The sequence below is a fragment of the Danio rerio genome, chromosome 19, assembly GCF_049306965.1.
Source record: "Danio rerio strain Tuebingen ecotype United States chromosome 19, GRCz12tu, whole genome shotgun sequence".
Classification (NCBI taxonomy): Eukaryota; Metazoa; Chordata; class Actinopteri; order Cypriniformes; family Danionidae; genus Danio; species Danio rerio.
The window spans coordinates 37650758-37673510 of record NC_133194.1 but is presented as its reverse complement, the minus strand read 5'-3'; the positions used below and the strand labels follow the sequence as shown (position 1 = coordinate 37673510).

Below are 22753 nucleotides of genomic sequence, written 5' to 3'. Positions count from 1 at the left end.
ACACATTTAGCAGCTAGATGTCAGTCAGATAACGTTTCTATGTTCCTTCTTAATGCCAATTGTGTAAAAAATCATCGATAAAATGCTTATGATAAGTCGTTGTTTGTTTACCTTCAAGCTCTGCTTCAGTTGCTTGTGCACGTAAAGTGGAGTGCTCCGGTGAGCGCCAACACACGCACACATATTGTGTACATCTCGACATCTGTACATGTTTTCATCAAAGTTGTTCACAATACTTAGTTTGTGATGTAGTCAAATGTGTAAAACGTTAAGTCGAAGTTTATACTTCTGCCTTTGGATGTCTCTGGGATAAGCTGCATGAATGCTAAAGCATCAACAAAAGCCCTTCTATATTTACAAATACAAGTGCTGTCGTTTAGAGCTAATTTCTGGTCAATGATGTCAGAATTTACCAGTATTTCAGAATGGATGTATGAATGGTCTTTTTCGGAACATTTTTTTTTTTTTCGTCGTTTCTGTAATTTTCCGGATATTTACTAGTATCACTGTGTGAAAGGGGCTAATATTGTACTGAAGACTATTGAATATGCAAGACATGTCAAATGTAAAGTTTTAAATGGGGAAAAGTGTAACATCAATACGGTCACTGAAGCCCTGTGTTCTAGTACAGGAGCCAGTCAGCGATTACTGTAGACTGACGATTCCCCGGGTGAGGGGCTCGGACCAAACGCAAGTTTTTGCAGATTTAGTGTGATTTGAACATTTAGAAATGAAACTAAAGAGACCGTTGTTGTTTAATTTTATTGATGAATCCAAATATGAAATCTAATCATAACTTTGACTCTACTAAGTTTTATACTATAAATATTACACTAAAATACACCACATTTAACTGTAGTAAAAACTAAAGTATACTACAGTATTTAATTCAGCTTGTCAATACACTATAAGTATGCTGTAGAGATCGAAATACTATAATATATGCAATATAATACAGTATTTTATCTATATTTGTTCTCCTCAGAATTGTGTCTGTATGACTCTGAGAAGAGTTTGGCATGTTATCAAGGCCCATAGCTATAATTGTGTGTCTGTTAATCCCCTGTATCTCTTGTCCCACTGATTGCAGAACAGGAGAGCAAAGAATGCTGGGTATTTGAAGGGCAGGACAGATGACCAGCAGCCGCAGAAGGGCCGAAGTTATGAGGCTTGAGATAGTGACCTCATAACTCTGCTGGTATTACTGTAATGTAGGTCAGAGAGTAGGGAATGAGATGCGTTCACACTGTGCTGCTGTAATGTTAGACGCTTTAGTGAGTTACTAGGCCTCATGTGACCTTTTGGTACCTCTTTTGATGGAGATGACAGACTTTTTTTTATCCGAAGTTATCAAATGCAGATTATTTGTATAAAAAAATTATCAAACAAAACAGAGAGACAGGGCCTAAAAGATTCAATGATTTTTGCCTTGTGACTCTTTCACATGGAAATTTTCGATCCATAAATATTTTTTACTCTTCAGTTTTTAACTGGGTTTCTTATCATATAATACTATTGATTAAAATATCTATTGAGTTAAAAAGTGTTTTTTATTTAATATAAATAATAAAAAAATATTTGTGTTAAAAATTATTATAATTGAATGTATTTTAATCAAATTACTAAAATTAAATATTAAATATACTATTGAACAGAAAGGTATTTTATATTATTTAAAAAATAATAGTATAATTAGTTTTTTTTATTATTATTTTTTTATTATTATTCATATCATATAAAAACAATTCGGCAAATTTTTACAAACTAATATTACTTTTAGTATTAATACAAATTATATATTATATAATTTTATAATATTTATTATTTGTATAATACATATAATATTATAATATGTTATTATGTATAATATATTATAATAAAATATAATTTAACAATATTATTGTTATTATTATTATTATTATTATTATCATTATTTTTCACAGAGATGGGTTGCGGCTGGATAGGCATCTGTTGCGTAAAAACGTGCTGGATAAGTTGGCGGTTCATTCTGCTGTGGAGACCCCGAATTAATAAAGGGACTAAGCCGACAAGAACATGAATGAATTATTATTATTTGTTAGTTTGTTTTTTTAGACTACATAAATTACTTTCATTCTGCATACCTTAGTTTCAAACAATGAGTAGACACTAGTCCATCTCCACTGTATCAGTGCTATTACATTTCTGCATAATTCATCTAATATGACTTTGGTTAGACAATCTGATCACTGTTGGTACAAATGACTTCCTGTATCGTTTCTATAAACACCGGGGCTGAATTTATCTTGAGCTAAAAGAACTCGCACATGCTTGGACTGTTTAAAAAAGGGCATGACAGTCGTGGTTCATCTTACTGACAAAGTTGTCCATTATTATTATTATTATTATTATTATTATTATTATTATTATTATGTCAGCCTATGTACTGTATAAAGCAGGTAAATTTCAAAACACTTTGTTTTTTCTAATTTTGTATCAAATATTAAATCATTAATAAACCATATTTAACCATATAAAACATATTAATTACTGAAACATTTCTCTTTTATTGACAACAGACTTAGAAAACATATTCATTATAGCATAATTGGCACGTACATTTCCAGATACCTATTATAAAAGTCAAAAACTCTCAAAGAAATGGAGATTGTGTGAGCAGCATTTACAACAGACTGAGGTGCTCATACACTGCCCAATAAATTAAGGTAACTCAAACCATTTGAGGAAACCGATTGCAACAAACAATTTTAATTCAAAAACTAATCCTAATGAGTACTGTGAACTTACTCCATTTGAGTAAATGAAGCAATGTGAGCACAGTAAACCCCAATAAATGAAAAGAACTCAACTGAGTTCACTTAATCCAAGTGAAGGTGAAGTATTGAGGCATTTAATTAACACATTACCTTTAACACTGAGTTCAAAACTCTTTTCAAATGAGTAGAATTAACTTTCCGTCATTTTTCAGTTTACTACACCCATTTCCTTTGATGAAGTTGACTGACGGGTTTCACAGTGTTGACATTAAAAATACTTCTGTCACAAGCTGCACACGATCCTCGAAAGCTCACAGGCCTGTCATTCAGTGGAAGCTCTCTGATGCTTATTTCCGGAAATCTGCCATTATTCAAATAGCTCTCTTTGATGGTTAAAGCATAGCACACATAGCTTGCCGTGAGCCTCATTAGCAAACACTAAGTAGGTGGTGAGACCTGTTAGCGTTTATATCGACACATCTTTCTCCATCTCTGAAAGGTAAACAGCCATTTCCCTCAGTCAGGGTTACATTAACTGAAAGCAGTGTGTGTAGTCTGTCTCATGTCAGTCATGTGTGTGTTTGCTCTTTACACACTTGTAAAATAAACAGTGACCTCACTGCAAAAATCTGCAACTGGTTTGAGTGGGTTTACACAATAATGTCTACATGAACAACTGCAAACTAAAAAGGAAGGGAGATATTTGATTGTTGAATGCTCACATGGGTATTACTCCAGCACTCGGGTATAGTCTGTTATTCTCTGTACCATTGGAAACAAGGCATCCCATGATAATACGTGTACACCTGCGATAAACACTGAAATGACATAAGAGATAAGTGGAAAGAAATGGTCACACTTTATTTTGATGGTCCTTTTGAAGAATTTAAGTTACATTGCATCTACATGCCAACTAATTCTCATTAGATTATAAGTAGACTGTTAGGTTGGGGTCAGAGTTAGCATAAGTTGACATGTACTTGCTAAGTTTCTTATAGTCAGTTAAATGTCTGTTGAAGGAGCAGAATCAACAGATATTAAGCAGACAGTCTACTAATACTCAAATGGACCATCAAAATAAAGTGTTAACAAAGAAATGATTACTGACATAAGGAACTGCAATAGCCTCCGCACTTTTAAAGGGATAGTTCACCCAAAATATTATTTCTGTCATCATTCACTAGCCCTTTACTTGTTTCCAAACCTTTATGAGTTTCTTTTGTTTAAACACAAAATCAGTTATTTTGAAAAATGTTGAAAACCTGTAACCATTGACTTCCATAGTATTTTTTTTGTCATTGGAAGTCAATGGTTACAGATTGTCAGCTTTCTTCAAAATATCAACTTTTGTGTTAACAGTTGATAGAAACTATTAAAGAGTTTAGAACCACTTGATAGTTAGTGATTAGTGATGATTTTCATTTTTGGCTGAATTATCCTTTTTTGTTTTACAAAAGTCTTAGGATCATCAATTATTCATTTATTTTCTTTTCAGCTTAGTCCTTTTATTAATCTGGGGTCGCCACAGCGGAATGAACTGCCAACTTATTCAGCATATGTTTTATGCAGCGGATGCCCTTTCAGCTGCGACCCATCTCTGGGAAACATCCATATACTCTCATTTACATACGTACACTATGGTCAATTTAGCCTTCCCAATTCACCTGTACCGCAGGTCTTTGGACTGTGGGGGAAACCGGAGCACCCGGAGAAAACCCACACAAACATGAGGAGAACTTGCAAACTCCTCACAGAAATGCCAACTGACCCAGCCGAGGCTCGAACCAGTGACCTTCTTGCTGTGAGGCGACAGCACTACCTATTTAGATTTTTTTTTTTTTGTATTTATGATGTTCGTATGTTGCCCTGTTGCCTATTATTTTAAATTTGCACACATTTCTTGTTTTTTTTTGCTATTTATTGCTGTTTGTTTTGCATGAATTTTGTAAGACAACCCTAGGTGTCTAGAATGGCACCGTTAAATAAAATGACTTATTATTACTTTGTGTTTAGCTGAGTGGGGAAGCTTTATTGTGACATTGATCATGTGAACACTTTAAATAGACTATCAGATGTTCTTGTTTCCACTGAAGCACAAGATCTTTCACCTAAAAATGAACATGCTGTTATTTCTTCTCCCTTCACCTCTTCCAGACCTGTTTGAGTTCTGTTGAATAAAAATGTAAAATTTTAAAGAGTGTTGTAAACTGGTTAACGTCCATAGGTTTTTTCTGTTATGGATGAATAAACTTCTGCTAGTCTTACATTCGTGGTAATTTCCCATTTCAGCTTATTCTATGGTTGCACCCCAAAATAATCAAATATTGAATTTCCAGTCGTGTCAGGATTTTGTTTTTAAAATGTCTCTTTTGGTGTAAAATTTGTTGCATATTTTATTATATACTATGGGGATGTCGGAACAATTTTATGCATACATTACTTTTGCAACATAAAAGCTACATGATATTTATCTCATGCAAGGCAATAAGCAACGATGGAAGCAAATACACTTTCACTAGTAACACACTTGCTCACAAAAGGACATTTTACAGACAGAAAAAGACTGACAAATGAAAGCTGCATCACCTTGGCTGTGCATCAATTAGTACTTTAATATAATATAATATAATATATAATATAATATAATATAATATAACAAACTTTCTATTACATTTTTTTATTTTATTTTATTTTTTTAAATAATTCACACCCAATAATAACTAACCCAATCTGCATTTGTTCGATAAAACATTAAAGAAAAAATAGAATTATTGTGAAATATCATAATATAAATCCTTTTTATATTCGAAAATAATATAAAATATATTTTGGTGTGATGCATTCTGGTTTGATTTGGGGTGAAAAGAGCAGAAATGGAGAGGATGGAGCCACAGAGTTGTCAGGATGTTCTTTTATACTCAGCAGATGGTTCCTCCGTGGCCCTGTGGGGAAGCAGCTGTGTTGAATCTGCAGTTTACAGCTTAGGGTCTCTGAATCTACAGACACATTGTGTGTACACTGAAATGAAGAACTTCAGGATCCTCTGTGTTTTGTTTTTGTGCCGCTTGTTTTCTGCCACATCTCAATGACTCTGGTGCCCTCTGCTGGACAGAGTTACTGCACTACAGTTTAGACATTAAATATTATATTATGCAAAATGTTTTTGTTAATAAGATGCCTTTAAATACAGATACTTTACAGTCTGCTTTTGTTAATATAGCTGTCATTTAAATACAGCTACTGTAACAGAACATTTTACACTACTACATGCTTGCATGTTCAGTTAAACGCACACTTAAATATACAATCAAGGCCAAAATTATTATACATTTTTTTTAACCGGGAATGACAAAAGCTGTTCCCAAAACATAATAAGATGATGTACAAGAGGCATCATTGTGGAAAAAAATATGTATTTCTCTGCTTTTATTTACATTTGAACAACAACTTGAAGTCAGAATTTGTCAGGGGTGAATCATTTCAGGCTTGACTGTTTATGTGACCCAGGATCATAAAACGTGTACATTTGTAGAAACTGAGATTCATACACCATCTAAAATCTAAATAAATAAGCTTTCTGTCCATGTGTGGGTTGTTAGGGTCAGAGATACTGCTATTTGAATATCAGGAATCCGAAGGTTAAAAAAACATCTAAATATTGAGAAAATCACCTTTTAAGTTGTCCGATTTAAGTACTTAGCTATGCAAATTACTGATAAAAAAAAGTATGGTAGGAAATTTGCATAATTGTCTTCATTAAACATGATTTTTACTTAATATACAAATTATTTTTGGCATAAAAGAAATATGTGTAATTTTGACTAGCATATCTTTGACTATTCCTATACCTGTTCAACAAGGTTTTGTGGTCCAGGTTCAAATGTAGGCTTTTAAATTCTGTTACATGGTATCCGGGGGTCTTATAAATCAATTTGCAGAAATTTTAGGCCTTTAAATAGGATTTAAAATATTTAAATCCTATTTTACAAGCTATTACATTTTGTATCAGTATGACAAAGTTTGCCTGAATTAAATATGCAAATATTGGGATGCTGTGTCGTTCATGAAATTGATAAAATCCTGCTAGATTTGATATTATGCTGCTTTTGTTTACTGCAGTAACCAAAGCAAAAACATTTTTCCTGCTTTCACATGGCTGCCATTTTAAAAAAGCGAAAGTGAGTCTGCGGTGGGAAGAAACCTTACTGAAATTCAGTATCGTGACAAGCCTAAAATAGTGAAAAAATCAGTTCAGTGACTTGAGTTTGATAATTGGCATCTAAAATGTGTGTTTGGTAAGGAAAATGTTAGCTAACTAGTGCCCTTTTCCTTAACTCAGCTAAAAATAATGTCCGATATCCCTTTTTATTTACACTATTTATTCAGAACAGACCTTCGGGTCACTCATATATGATACTTTTGTGTCACTTTCTCTTTGCTGATAAGATATACAGCCAAGTACACAACAATAAGTCATCATAGACACTGTTCCTGTGTGACTCCAGGCGATACTTTCGGGTTTCTTCCCCCCACTTTCGCTTTTAAGATGGCGGCTGTTTGAAATCAGTGTATAGGCATCACCTGCTGGATTAGCATTTTTAGTCAGTACATGACAGTACATCGCTTTGGATAAAAGCGTCTGCTAAATGACTAAATGTAAATGACTAAATGACATGAATAACATTTTAGTTTAGGAATAGTTTCTTACATTTAGTATTTAGTAAATATACTGTAGGTTAAAACATCGCCAATGTTACCGATTGAAACCTAAAGTGGCGATGAGGTCCAAATGTGTGGAAACAGTTTTAAAAAAGGTTTTAAAATGTATTGAATTCCACTCTTTGATTTCTGTATCTATACACTGTGTTAAGATCTAGATTTCTGTATATATATGTTTATATACCCTGTGTTAAGATCTAGATGTCTGTATACCCTATTTTAAGATCTCAACAATCTTTATTTACCACAGTTTCTCTCTCTCCAGGTGCGGAAACACATCACAGACCTGTATGAGGATCTAAGAGATGGACATAACCTTATTTCCCTGCTGGAGGTGCTGTCCGGTGTCACATTGGTGAGAGCACAGACACCATTACCTTAAGACATGCACAAGGTTATATACAAATTAGATTTCAGTGCTTTAAGCAGTTCTCCCAGGTCATTCATATGGCAGAGATCTGCTCTATTCTCCATAATGCTATTCTGAGTTGCATGCTACCTGGAGATGATGTCACATGAGTTGACCTGGGGGTTAGGCTGATGTCATGAAGCGTCCTGGCTTGTTGCTGATGCCGCCAAATGCAGATACAAGCCTTGCAGCAGAGAAATAGCTGAGTCTGACATGCATCGCAGTGTGTAGGAATGACGTTTGCATTAGTACACTGTTTCTGCACTCAATCTTTCCTTCTCCGATGGCTGGGGACCATGATGCACTGGGGCAGACTAACTGACGGGTGGATTAACCAAAGCAGACTGCTGACACACCACCTGCCATCTCTCTCTCTCTCTCTCTCTCTCTCTCTCTCTCTTGATTCCTCTGTCTCCATTTCTTTCTCTCATCTTGATCTTATGATTTTAAAAGATTCGTTCACTCCAGAGTTTAAAATAGTCTTGATCATTTACTCGTCCCCATTATAAAAGAGTCTATGAATTTCTCCATATAGTGGTTTTCTATGGGAACATCTAGCTGAAGGTCAACATTGCAGTTTCATGACAATCTTATGTGCTAATGTGAAAATTCTGTTCTTTTACTTCCTCTTCACGTGTCCTTAACTGTTTTGAGTTTCTTTTATTCTTTTAAACACAAAATAAGATATTTCAAGAAAGCTGGAAACCTGTTACCATTGACCTCCATAGTAATTAGTTTTTCCTTCTTTGAAAGTCAATGATTACAGGTTCCTTACTTTTAAATGTCAAATGAAAAATGAAACTCACGCAGGTTTGAAACATGTGAATAGCAAGTAAATAATGTTTATTTTAAGTGAATTTCCCTTTAGTTTATGTATATATCTGGTTTAAAGGGCACCTATAATGAAAGTGATTTTTTTGTAAGCTGTTTGGACAGAACTGTGTGTAAATATTGAGCTTCCACTGTCATATTGGGGTGATATAAACAATAAGTCTCTTTTCTTTAATTTCCTGATGTTAAAAAAAGGTCTAAATCCCTTCCATTTTGAGGCCCACCACAACGTGATATAGGAGTTTTGTTCCCCTGCTCACAAACCACAATTACATCAAATAATCATTGGGAAGGTTCTTACTGTAGTATTTCTTACAAACGTTATGTGAGATCTGCTTCCTTTATGTCTGTTACTGTGCTGTTTATCTGACACAGCAGAGACAGAGATTGAGACATACTTTGTCTCAATGTTGACATGTTGTGCCAAAGTTAGCTATAAAGCTAATTTACATATGTAGTCCCTGGGCAGCCAGTTGCAAGAAAAAAAAAATACAATATACACATACAGTACAATACATACAGTACATCATGTCTTTTCATTATTATTATTTTTAATGACTAATCATTTAAGTAGATACTCCTTATTCCACATCTGGGTTTGTGTAGAGCTGTAGAGACTATAATTTGGACCTTAAACCTGTTGGTTCCATTTGAAGTATGTTATGTTTTCCTCTAAAACCTTCATTTATTTTTGATTGAATAAAGAAAGACATGGACTTCTTACATGGAGGTTGAGCAAGGGGTTGAGCAAATCATCAGTAAATTTCAGTTGTGGAGTGAACTCATCTTTTAACTAGGGCCGCACAATATATCATTTCACCATCGAAATCACTATCTGCGCATCTGCAATAGTCACATCACAGGGTCTGCATCACAGGAAGTCATCTTGGCAACATAATTGATCATGAACCATAGTTCAGTACATGATCTGTGGAGTCATTATATATTTTAACCATAATCTTATAGTGTGAAAGATTTTTATTCAGATGTGTTTCAGCCTGAGACTGAGATTTAAAGCAAATTTAAACCACTTGGGCAAAAGAGATTATACAATTTTCCACTTTAATCAAGTTTAATTGCATTTAATTATTTATAAAGACTATAGTGTTATTTTAGATTAGATAATTGAATTCCTCTACCTCTATATTATTAGATTCCACTGAAAACTATGAAGCACTGTTTATTTTGTTTTTATCCTTGTTCTGTTGGTTTCATCTTTGCTTTAATTTGTTTTAATTTTGTATATTTTTGATGCACTACCCTACAAAATCATCCGAGTCAATGTAAAAATCTAAAAATCTTTCCAAACATTTAATTAAAGGTGCGGTATGTAAGTTTGACACCCAGTGGTTAAACTAGGTATTACATTCAACACAAACGCAAGCGCAGGTTGCCAGATTGAGAAGCGAGTCTGACGATCGAGCCTAAAGGCTGATTTAAACTGTGTTCTAAATTAAAGCAGAAATAAAGTTTTTGTTCTAACCAACACCTCGAATTGATATATTAGATATATTAAAAACGGCTTCTATTTCTCACAGCTGAACAACACTGAACAGCTGACAATGATCACCCCAGGTAGACCTCATGTGCTTCATTCAGGGTTAAATGCTAACAATGTGAGTTTGAATATCGTTTTACATGACATTTATTGCTATACTACTGAAAGCAGCAGCAGATAGTTTACCTCAGATCTTGAAAATAAATTAAGCAGTTTGATATGGAACTTCAGAACTGTGACTCAGTGCAAACCAACACATATCAGGGATTCAGCATGTACATTTAATAATGTTAAAGAGGTTTAATATGTATTAATTAGATCATAAACCTTACCATTTCCTGCGTGAGTGCATGTTATTTGCTTCTGAATGGCTGTATTCAAATTTCTGTCATGTTTTAACTGGTGCAAACAGCCAAATTGCTCATCACTGCAAATCTCCTCACTTAGCGTTTTATTACGACACAGGGTTACAAGGTAACCTGTTCAACTAATGTTTACATTCATAATATTTATATTATTTGCTAATTAACCTCATGTGGAACTCTGAATCTGCGTCTCATTTTGGAGTCTGCTACTGTCCACCCGAGATCGCATCTCGGTCACGGACACATGCTTTGAGAGCCTTTCTGAAAGAATTAATCAAATACAAGGTTTTCTATCAAGGCAACCTGGGGTGCTGAAATATTATTGGCTAAACTGGTATTGGACAGGTTAAAGGAACCAAAACAAAGACAGCGTTCCAGCACAGAAAACACATTTTCAAAGCAGAATAGCTGACTCAGCATTGTTTTTCAGATAAACAAGTATGTTCACCTAGCATGTTTCTGAAATACCTGCAAACATATGATGGTATTTTTATGCTTTAGAAGAGTCAAAAACTTACATACTGCACCTTTAAGTCATATTGTGAAATTATATTCATGTCGCAGTGTCAGTTTTATTCAATATTGTGCAGCTCTACTTTAAACCATATTTGATTAGCAGTTTTTGTTTGTTGTTTTGCTTCACTCTCTCCCTTCATCTTGTTTTCATTTTTTAAACTGTTGTTTGGTACGTATGTCAGCCATTCAACACTGTTTCTGTCTTCATCCTCTCTCTGTGACCGTCTCTGATGTCATCAGCACAAGGGCGTGTCGACTCTGCGGAGGACATCAGTGTCCCGCGCGCCACCGCTCATCCTGCTGGGTGGGGAGGATGAGGATGGAGCTCAGGGAGTACGTGTGACCCCCCCTGCCCCCCTTTCCCACACAAACACACAGTCAGTTCTGTACACTGCATGGCGTGGACTCAAAGGACAGGTCGATTTCATGAATATGCATGTCTAGCAATGCATAATTCATGATGCCGGACGTAATCTGATTATTTTAAAAATTGGGTCCGAGAGACCTCGCCTTGTATAAACACTTCACCTCAGTGCTTCCAACACCTCCTCACATTGACTCTGATGACACGTTTGCCCTGTTGTGGGGATTTTCTGCTCACCTGTTCACAGGTTTGCTGTACACGCCGCTGCAGTTGTGTGTGTGTGTTAGTGAGCATGCTTTGCACGTACGGGTGTGCCATCTATATCCTACACTCTTCATATTTCTCTTGGTGAGCTGCTAGTAGAGATGTTAGCAAGCAAGATGTGTGATGCAGTAATTAGTCTGAGTGGTTTACTAATGGCAACATTTTACACGGTGTGTACTGTATGCTAACTATTCCCCGTAACCCTGGAATAAGATGAATTCATTGCTGATGATCCAGAAAGGGTGCTGTGTTATTTTCCAGTGTGCTGCTTCTGCTGCTTACAGGCTTGTGCTAATGAAACAGTGCTGTTCTCACACAGACCTCCAATTTGCCTGGATTATCAGTGCACACTCATCTGCATTCTCTCTCTCTCTCTCTCTCTCTCTCTCTCTCTCTCACTTTAGCCCAGGGAAAAGGGTCGCATGCGATTTCACAGACTCCAGAATGTCCAGATCGCCTTGGACTTCCTCAAGCAGAGACAGGTCTGTATATTTACACTCGCATTCACAGTCAGTAGTTGTTTTATACTGATTATAAGCCCTTTATGTACATATGCAATCTAAAATTCAAGACTGGGTGGGCTAATTTAAGTTACTACTGAGTTACTACTCAGAGTTACTACTGTTTTTAATATTAGGGAATGATGTGTTTCCCCTCTATTTTAACGATCTAGACTCAAACTGTAAAGTGCATTATGCAAAAGCATTGGTCCAAATCTACTTTTGCTATTTAAAGAATGGAAAAATGTGCTTTGCACCCCGGCGCATGATCTAACAGGGTTGTGCTTATTCTCCTAATGAGTTATGGGTCTGTTTTAAGGATAACGTTCATTCAACCAATCAGAGCCTCATCTTACATTCCCTTTAAGAGTCTGTTGCATTACGCCATGGCGCATTTGCTATTTACATGGTGGACTTTGTAAGTGGGAAAACTGAACGCTTCACTAGTAAGAAAACAGTTTAACAGACCATCTGCAGCGCAAGGATAAAGAACAAGCCTCCTCCATTTAGCCTCTTTTCCTTCTCTTTATTTTTACTCTTTACTTTTCTCCTTTTGTGGATGAAGAACCGGTGTTGTGTTCACTCCACTGAAGACATCCATTAGCCTACAAACTAGTGATGCACTGATGGCGGTTATATCCGCGGGTGCTGTGGATAATCCGTGGATCGGGCGGGTTGGGTAATAACAAAATACACTATGATTAGTTGCGGGTGGATGTAGCGGGACATGGCAGTGGACCAGCGAAAAAGCAGAGAGTTGGCTTTACAGAATGGGAAGATGAGACGCACCAAATAATGGATGAAGTGCAAGAGTACTGGTCAAACTTTCAGTTAGAGAACTCGTCAGAGGAAAATCTGCTATCATTCTGGAAGAAACAAGATCGCATATTTTCACGACTGAAGAACCGTGCAAGGAGAATCTTGTGCATTCCTACAAGTGATGCAAGCAAATGCTCATTCAATGCAGCTGGTCGCGTTTTGTAGGCAAGGCAGAATTGCCCAAATTTAGGCACAGTATATACTCTTCTGTTTTTGCACAGTGCGAAGAAAAAGGCCAAGGAAACAAAGAAGCTGTCGTTTAGGCTAAAGTGACACCCTTTTTGTTATCTTGTTCCTGCATCTGTAAAAGCTAAAATTTCTTATTTTTGCTTTCTGTTTCTATTTAAAACTGAAGAAAATGTTGTCTAAAGACAAACTTTTGTTTTAATAAATAAATGTTTTTTTTTTTAAACGTTTACGATTAACGTATTATTTTACTATCAGAGATGCGCAGATTAGCTTACTGAATCTGCTGTTAATACCACGTTTTGGGCCTGCATAGGCACACAATTCACCCTCCGCTGGATTTAGACCAGGTTTTAGTTGTTCAATGGCACGGTCTGTTTCAATTCCTAAAAATAGCAACACACCTCCTATTTAGACCGGCACCCCTATGAGTCCACAAAGTGGCTCAAACGGATTTGCTATTTAAACAATGTGGTGGAAAACGTGTAAATTAAGATTGCACTGGTCTGAAAATAGCAACAAATTGCGCCAAACATATCTTGGCCTTGTTGTGCCGGATGTATGATAGGGCCCAAGATATTTATGCTGGCTACTCTCACTTTGACTAATGTATTTCACATTTGGGGATGTGAGGGAGAGATGATTTGTTGGGACATCTGTGATCTCTGTCTCAAACTTGAGCCGACAAAATGGTTTTGAGAAAGCATAACCTGGAGTTACATATGTATTCTTACCCATACAAGCTTGTCACCCCAGCCCTGGGTCCCTAAACCAGACAAAATACCAACCGGCACCCTTCTCCCAATATACAGTACATCGCTTGTGACAGCTGTAAGCATAAGAGGACAACTAACACCAAAGCTGTCCTTGAGTTGAATAACAGCTCCAGCTTTCCCCCTTCTTCAGCAGATTTAAACAATGCTATAATCTTTTAAAACCAGTTTTATTATGTATGTGTCTGTATCATTTAGATGTTTTACACTAATGAGTTTTGTATTTTTTGCGTCAATACAGGTCAAATTAGTTAATATACGCAATGATGACATCACAGATGGGAACCCAAAGCTGACACTGGGATTAATCTGGACCATCATTCTTCACTTCCAGGTAAGTTCACCTTGGATTTGTCACAGTCGTGTTTTGCTTGAATAGATACAGTAGTGCTCAATCCAACATGCCAGCCAGAGTTCGAAGTGACCTTATTTAATGCTAATATCTGATGTTTACCGGCCTCTCATGCTCGCCTCTCAGGGATTTTGCTAGTGGCAAGAGTAACAGAACTCAAGAGGGAATGGTGCATGAGTGATGGATAAAGTACAGTCCTAACCTCAGCATATGCTCAGGGATTTATGAAGTGCTTAAAATAAAAGTCTTGCCACTTTGCCTGTTCTACAGGATGAGAGGTCAGAGGTTGCAGGCATGCATGTAAAAAAGAAATGCACATTTGTGAAATGGGCTCATTTTCTGTACTTCAGGTCAAGCTAGAGAACATTTTTGCTGTGATTAATAACTCATAAGTGTCTTCAATCAAAATGTGCTGTTATTTTTGTATCAATGTGGAACAACTCCAATATAACTTCACTTTAAACAAAGGTTGCACATTGTTACTTTTGACCCCGTTAGCAGGGATGAAAGTAACACACAGCTGGTTCAGAAGTAACAACAATATTTGCTAGATTTACTGGCTTAATCTTGTTGATTTGAAATATATCTGACTATGACCTTTTTAATGTTCACTGCAAACATATTTTGTCCTTTATTTCCATAATTTTCATTTTTAACTTCAGTTTTATTAAATGCTTCAAAAGCAATCCAACAATGGAAAATGTTACAATTTTTAAATATTTAGTATTATTATTGGAAATATGCTTTAATTTTAGAAAATATCTTCGTCAAAACACTGAAAACTTTGATGTGGAAGTGAAAAATAAAGTCTGTCTATTAGCAGTAGCGTATATAAATAAGAGTGTTACTTTCGTCCCCACAGGAACTCTTACAGTACCATTTAAACCTGATTTACTTTTAAACTGAAAAACTCAGAGATTGCAAACTTAAGGATGCGTTATTGCACTAAATAACCTGTAGACTGATCCTTACTATGATGCTTGAAAAGATAAACACAACTTGTAATAAGGAAAAATAAACTGCTACAATAGTTTACTTTCTCCACCTAAACTAAACTAAAATTTGGAGCTATCTGTGGGACACAGTCCTGAAATCAGTTGATATTTGGCAGCTCCATTAAGGGTTGCACGCTGAATATGTTATTATAGCCTGGGAATCAAATGTTGTCAGGGCTTCAAGAAAATTTCTTTGTCACTTTCATCCCTGCTCTACCCCACTGCACTGTTGGATGGAAAAATAAAAAAATGTCTCGTTTATAAAGGCACTTTCATAGTAGGTTACATAGTAATTGATCAGAATTGGAAAAGAAAATGTTTGGCCTTAAGTATTGCTAAGCCTGGAAAGGAATACTTGTGTATCATTCACTGCAGAACTACTAGTACTACAATTATCCTATCAACAATAATGTCCATTTAAAGCTATGTAAATTCAAACTGCTTCCAATTATTCTTTGCAAATGCTTTCTGGGATACAGTATTATAAGAAGTACTATAGGCTCTAAATGCGTACTTCCAGTTTTGGCTCATAAAGTGCATCCATCTGTCAATCTGCTAACAGAAAAGCTGCACACACAGTGTGACTATATGCAGTATGGTTGTTATGTTTTCTTCCATATCGGAAATACGCTTTGAGTGGTAAAATAAAAATAGGTTACTTTCCATTATGCCTGACACACACACACACACACACACACACACACATATATATATGTGTCCGTGGGCTCTTAAAAAATCACCAAATTCAAAACAAAAATTTAGGCCTTAAAAAGTCTTAAAGTCACAGAAATTTTGTCTTGTAGGTCCTAAATAATTGTAAACGGGTCTTCATTTTCCTATGTCCAATATCCAAGTACAGTTGCCCAATCGGGCCAACATGCATCCAATCTCAACAATCCAAGCAAACCAACAAAAATCTATTTAAATCTCTATTTAAAACTTATGGTTTAATTATCAGCTCTACAATAACATTTGTTTCGAATTTCCCTTTGTATTTATAGTCCATACTGTATATGGGGAGGAAACTGACCTGAACAGACTGTGTGCATACATTAAAATAAGATACAGTATGTTACAAATGTGTATGCTTACATCTAGGGTTTGCTTGTTTTGACAATTTATTTAAATATGTTGCTAAGAAATAACATATTTTTAATATAATATATAAAAAAGTCTAAAAGTCTGGAATTTCATTCGCAATGGTCTTAAAAAGTCTTAAATTTGACTGTTAATAATAAAAAAGAGCTGCACTACTTATGACTGTCCACTAGAGGGCAATGCTATTTTCAACACACTCTTGACATCACAAGGTGACATATGCAGCTGGTTGCCAAGGAGATTGAGTTTAGTATGACCCCAGAGCATTTTCAATCATGATTCAGCAGAAATGAGCTGAGGAGACAGAGGCCTCACAGAGATAGGTAATATCAAATCAGGTAGACGGAAGAAAAACAGTATGTGGAATTGAACCCATTCTACATATTTTCTTTTCCCCACTGTAATTAAATCTTATAACTTGCATGCAAAATTCTTCAAACCAGTAGCAGATGTTCTAAACAAACTCTCTATTATCTTGACAAATTGCTGTAATTGGTACTTAAAGTACACGTTGCATCTCAGCGACAAAACTAAAACCGTCTGAATAATTGTGCACTGGGATAGACAGAGAGGGGAAATGGAATGAAGTTTTAACTTAAGAAGTATTTGAAACAACAAATGAGTACACAAAGAATAACATTCTAATGGTGTAAAGCAGAGGTCCCCAAACTTTTCAGCCCACGACTCCCAAAATAACAATGCCAGTGACTCGTGACCCGCAAATTTCTTAGAGGTGGTTATAAATATACAAACATTGCGCATAACAACAATAGGCCTATATAAAGCATATTGACAACACAAAAAAACAGTATATTAACCATATGACTTTTACAGTGATTTATTCATTTATTTAATTTAGTGTTAACCTCACTTAAAGAGACTGGTGGGCACAATGTTTTCAGCACAAGTCTATTCTTGGCTTAATTTTGGAGACCCCCACTCAGAGATCATTCTCAGATGTTCAGTTGTGGCCTGTATTTATTTTATTGTATTTGATTGCCATAAAAGTGTCAAAGTTTTACCTGGTGCTATAAAATCAATCTGCTGCAGCTGACGCTATTGCTGTGTTGTTAATTGCTTTGTTGTAAACGTTAACACACCATTCATATGAAAAAACTATTGAAAGGCTGTAGGCTTTTCATTTGCATGTTGTCGTTTTTTATGTAACTATCAACTACTATTTTTATTTTCTTGGTTATTAATAGTATGTGGTATATCTTTTAGTTTAATAAAATTTATTTGACTTGATTTCTTGGAAATCACCAAGCAACCCCGTGTCATTGTCCTGCAACCCCCCAGGGGGTCCCGACCTCCACTTTGGGAACCACTGGTGTAAAGTATGAAGAATCTACTTTGTTAGAAACATTATTGAAAGGTGGACTAAAAGGCTGGTTAAAAATGGTAAACCTCTTTAGAAATTATTAATGTTATAAGTCTAAAAAATCAGTATCCCATTGCTCAATGTAATGTATTAAGTATGTTTACATGGACACCAATAATCTGATTAAGACATTACTCTGATTAAGATTCTACCATGTAAACAGTGATTTTTGATTAATTTAATTGGACTAAAGTTATAATCAAACTAAACAGAAATTGAAGGCATGTGGAGTATGCTGATTTTAGACACATTACTGAAGTGCAGTAAGGGACGCCGCTGTGGGGGGGAGCTGTTAGGACTATTCTAAGGGACCATGCATTTTGGTGGCATGCATGAAATGTTCCTGAATGAAAGTGAAAGTGCCAAACCGCAGTTAATCGACAAATTCAAAATTAAACTACGGAAGAAACAAGGATAACGTGGTGACGCAATGACGTTAATCGAATCCTGTGCTATAACATGTAAAACGGGATTATAAAAGGAACATTCAAAGAGTAACTCATGTAAACACTTTAAACATATTATTGTCTTGTTCAGATTAAGGTAAATAATTCAATAACTGATGTCCATTTAAACGTAATCAATGACTTATTTAGGGATTGGTCTTCAAATCTAATAATTTTACAGGCACATTACGAGCTATTAGGAAAAGCTGCTATTTGTCAGTAGGAAACAGCTTTAGAAAACTACTTCTTTAGGTGCCATTTTGATGCATATTGTACATTCATTTCAGACAGCCAAGCGAGACTTATCCAACCTCCCCCACACTCTATCTGGGACACTTCCCTATGTTTTAAATCCACTGCTGTAATTTAGGCTAACTGCAGCCTTTCAGAATTCTGTTTTGTATACCCTCATATTGACCTCATATTTTTCTGTCTAGAATTATGCCCCATTGGGAAAATGCCAATCAGGCTATTGTTACTGCTGTATAGTGTATTAGCTCAAGCTGCATTTGTGCCAACTGTCTCTGCCACAAAAAAAGAGTGGATCTGATTGGCTGTTACATAAAAGGTGTGGTTGTCCAGCCAGAGGGTTTTTGGCAAGGATTGTGGTGTGCAGAAATCTTATGCTCTATGGTCGTAGAAAAAAAAAGCTGATTGCTGTGTTCTAGTCTCTCAGTCAGTAAACATAACTGATCTACTGGCTCAATTACAGTTCAGGGGACTCTGGGTGCATGACAATTAGCCACATTGAATAAAAATTCAGGCTCAGCTGGCTGATTATCATGGTTGTAATTGATTTATTGCTTGTTAATTCATCAGCTTGCTTCACATTCATGCTTCTATACGCAACTTTTAATCTTAAGATTAAATGTTGTCACAGTGCTGTGTTTTGTGTTGGGGACGTTCATGTCTACAGCACCTTAAGGTACTTCCTAATGTGCTCTTAATTTTCACTGACAAAGTCCAGTCAATTCTGTAGGAATCCACACAAACTGGAATTTCCAGTGGGGGCTAAATATTCCTTTGTGCAGCATATGTCACACATGTATGTTTGTATGCCATGATCATGTGTATTTGTCCTATTGAGCAACAGACAACCCTCAGAGTTTTGCTAATGTGTGTTGTTTGGTGTATTATTATCTATAGATATGTAAATATAAAAGTAGGAGAGAGGGATAATCCCAAGGCAACAAATACAAATTCATTCTTGCCGTATTGGCTGCCAACCAGTTGAAGGCCATTGAATTATTGTGCGTGTTTGCGTGTATGTGGAGCTCTGAGCTCACCAGGCATCAGAGCAGGAGAGGGAGAGAGAGAGGGAGGGCTGAGCACGTGAATAGGAGGAAAGGAGAGAGAGGAGGAGGGAGAGAGGGAGGAGGAGGAAGCTAAAGCAGCAGCAGCATATTCTCTGTGGCTGCAGCAGACTGGAGATGAAGCTCTTTTTTTCCCGCTGGTGTCTACCAGTGAGAGCAGAGGAGCTACCCAGCAACTGAGAAGAGCATACATGCAACCTGTTCTTACTGGAGCTCCGGGCTTCCTCTCTATCCCGCAGGCCTCTTGAAGCACACCACATATACAGCAACACGTATTCTTTCAGTCTCAGAATCGGGATCTCGCAACCCTGCAGACTCAAACATGTAAGTCACCCGTTTTCATTCGCACCTGATTTGTGCAAAGGAAGGCGCCGTATAAATTGGATCAATTTTGCCGTGCTTGACTGATGGAGCTGCGCTTTTTTCAACACTGGGGCAACCGCTCTGTGAGGCTTGCAGTGCAGCTCTGGCTTTGGGGAGGATTCCTCTGGATTTCCCTCCTGTCCTCATCCAGCCATGGTTCAACTACCCTGCCCAGCCCTGTCCTGGTGGCGTTCTAATTAGATTCCACGACCAGAGAAGCCGACAGCATCAGGGAGCGGCACCTTGTCAGCTATCTCTCTTTCTTTTGTCTACAAATCCTCAATCTATGGATGTACACTGCTTAGTGGTGAAACAAGGAAGACAGGATGGCTTAAACCCGTATCTACTTATTATATGAGACTGGACTATGTCCATATGATGTCTATTACAAGCCCTCTCAGCAGGGAAAAAGTGGCTATTGAAATTTGCTGGCTGAAGGTGAGGTCTTCACTCATGGTAGTCACTGTCCTCTTTATTGACTTGAATTTGCTGGCGTCAGTGCATGGGATGCCAGTTCCTGTGACAGCAGAGGCGAGACATTTAGTACTTAGCCCCCCCTCTTTTTCCTCTTCACAGTCTAGAGACTTGTTTTAAAGGAGCTTGCATACCTGGGAGTTGAAACACATAGCTACAGGTGTGAAAAGCAACCATCACATGACATGGATTGGTTACGCTTGAGCGATGAACAGATCAGAAGCTGTGTTTGCTCTGTTGGGTTATGACTAAACTGTAGATGAGCTGCCTGACTGTGCACTTTGGCAACTATTGAGTGATCTAAGACCGTTACACAACTTTACTGTAAATGGTTTCCCACAGGGCTACTACATCATCTGCCCAACGCATTAATACCCTATGTGATGTAAGCAATATGGAATGCAGTGATCAATAATGTATAGACTGAATGTCAAGCTGGTGGTCTTACTGTACAGGTTATGGTTTTCTCCAGTTTGTAGTTGTGTGCTGAACTGATGATTAGTGCTTCCTAATGATGCATCATGATGCAGAATTATTGAGTATGTGCACGTTTGCTCACAGAAGTATGTCTGTGGATGTCTGCAGTGCAGTTTTATCGTGGTTCTCACCTTGAGAAATATTTACAGTGCAATAGGGTTTCTTGACAAATTATGTTTACTATAACAAATGGCCTGCTATTTAACATGCAGCCTATGAAATGGGTTAAGAGGGACCATCTATTTCTTCACTTAGTGCAGCATCGTCTCTGCATCATGAGAGAGTGAAAAAAAAAACATCAAAAGCCTTGCTGTAGGATTTTAATATTTTATAAAGGACAGTAACCTATATTCAACATCATATCCTAGAGGCTTGCTAGGACCCTAGTTTAACTGCAACATTGCCTGAAAGACATCAAAAAGAGAGGGTCAAGTAATAGAAGAAATAATTGATCTCCAACCTAGTTGGCCACTGGTGTCTGGGGAGAACATCAACCTGTACCAAACCCTGCTGTCATGGTTAATACTTTTTTATCTTGATTTTCACTCCAGATATGGGATCAACTTATAGAATTTAGAGTTAACTTGACGGCCTTAGGCTGGCTGTTCTGTCAAACTGCCCTGCTACAATTGTGACTTTTTCCACATTTTTAAAGTTTGGCTACTTTTTATTGTTACTCTGTCTCTATGAGATATGGGGAGCTCCCTTGGTTGTGTAAAACAACCCAGGGACACCGGACCAGGTGGTGGTGCACCTGTATCACCAAAAAGAAAACTTCGCTTTAGGCGAAAAAGAAAGGCCAAACAAAAGTTAAAAGGTTCTGAAGTAGAGGACAAGAGATGCCGTGTTCTTGAAGAGAAGGATGAAGGAAGCGTTGAACTTACAGACGAGTCAACTGCAAGGGCTCTTGATTCAACCAAATTGGTATCTGGCCAAATAACTACTGAAACTGAAACGCCCACCAGTGTCATCTTGGTTCCTGGTATGGCCCCAATATTTGGAAGTACAGGGACCCTGCGGGGGAGTAAAATGGCTATTCTTTCCCCAGATCCCAGTCCAGCATGGCTGGGGGCACTTCGCCAGTTTGAAGTAGAGGGGCTTAGTGAAGAGTCTAATACTGAATTAGAGCAAGGCAACACAACACCTGGAGGAGGAAGAGTTTGTAAGGTTCGGGAGCGAGTTCAAGGGGTGCTAGAAAGACCCTGCCTTTTACGCTCTAAACGTGGTGACCTGGAAATAGAGGAAGATGAACATGGACCAAGTGAATTGATGTTCAGTGTACCCTCAAAAACCGAGAAGAAGGGAGTTGTTCACATTCGTGAGTTTGGAGGGCAACTTTGTGTGGTCCGAACTGTTTATCCAAGAGACTATGGATCGCCCGTCTGGCGTGACAAGGTACTTGAGGTCCATTCTGAACCTCCAGCTGCATCTCCTGTTACAGAAGGCATTATGAAAGTACAAGTGTCCCCAGCTCAAGGACGACCACCCGGGAAGAACAACTCTGCCAAACCAGAAACAGCTGCAGCTCAGGGAAAAAAAGTGAAGGAGTTCCTATTGGACAGCTCTGCTCATGTAGTTGGAGGCTTTAGCCATCCACCACAAGACCTTCAGTCTTCAGGATATGCTAGCGATGTGCCTCTTACATCGCCTGAGACAGGAGGAGCTGTCCATACTGAATGGGGGAGCTCCTCCGATGTGCTTGATTCTTCGGTTCTGGAGAGTCCCATCTCGCCACAAGAGACATTGACTCAGCCTACCACCCAGGTCAGATTCTTTTCTCTCTGCCTGCCTAAAGCTCTTTCATGTGACTTTTGTAGCATTCAAGGGTAGAGATTAAAGCTGACAAGATTTGTG

The 22753-nt window shown here is 37.3% G+C and overlaps 1 protein-coding gene across 41 annotated transcripts in view; it reads left to right on the top strand.

Moving 5' to 3' along the window:
• Positions 1–22753, top strand: part of macf1a (microtubule actin crosslinking factor 1a) — a 311815-nt gene that overhangs the window by 131694 nt on the left and 157368 nt on the right. For 16 of the 41 annotated variants that reach the window (XM_073931810.1, XM_068215303.1, XM_068215309.1 and 13 more), the window contains exon 1: positions 19667–22663. In XM_073931810.1, the coding sequence (XP_073787911.1) occupies positions 21593–22663 (1071 nt within the window). In that variant the 5' untranslated portion in view covers positions 19667–21592. Of the gene's footprint in view, positions 1–7740; positions 7831–11334; positions 11428–12126; positions 12205–14241; positions 14335–19666; positions 22664–22753 lie in introns of those variants that run through there. The other 25 variants (XM_073931813.1, XM_068215319.2, XM_068215321.2 and 22 more) reach the window with 2 other exon arrangements.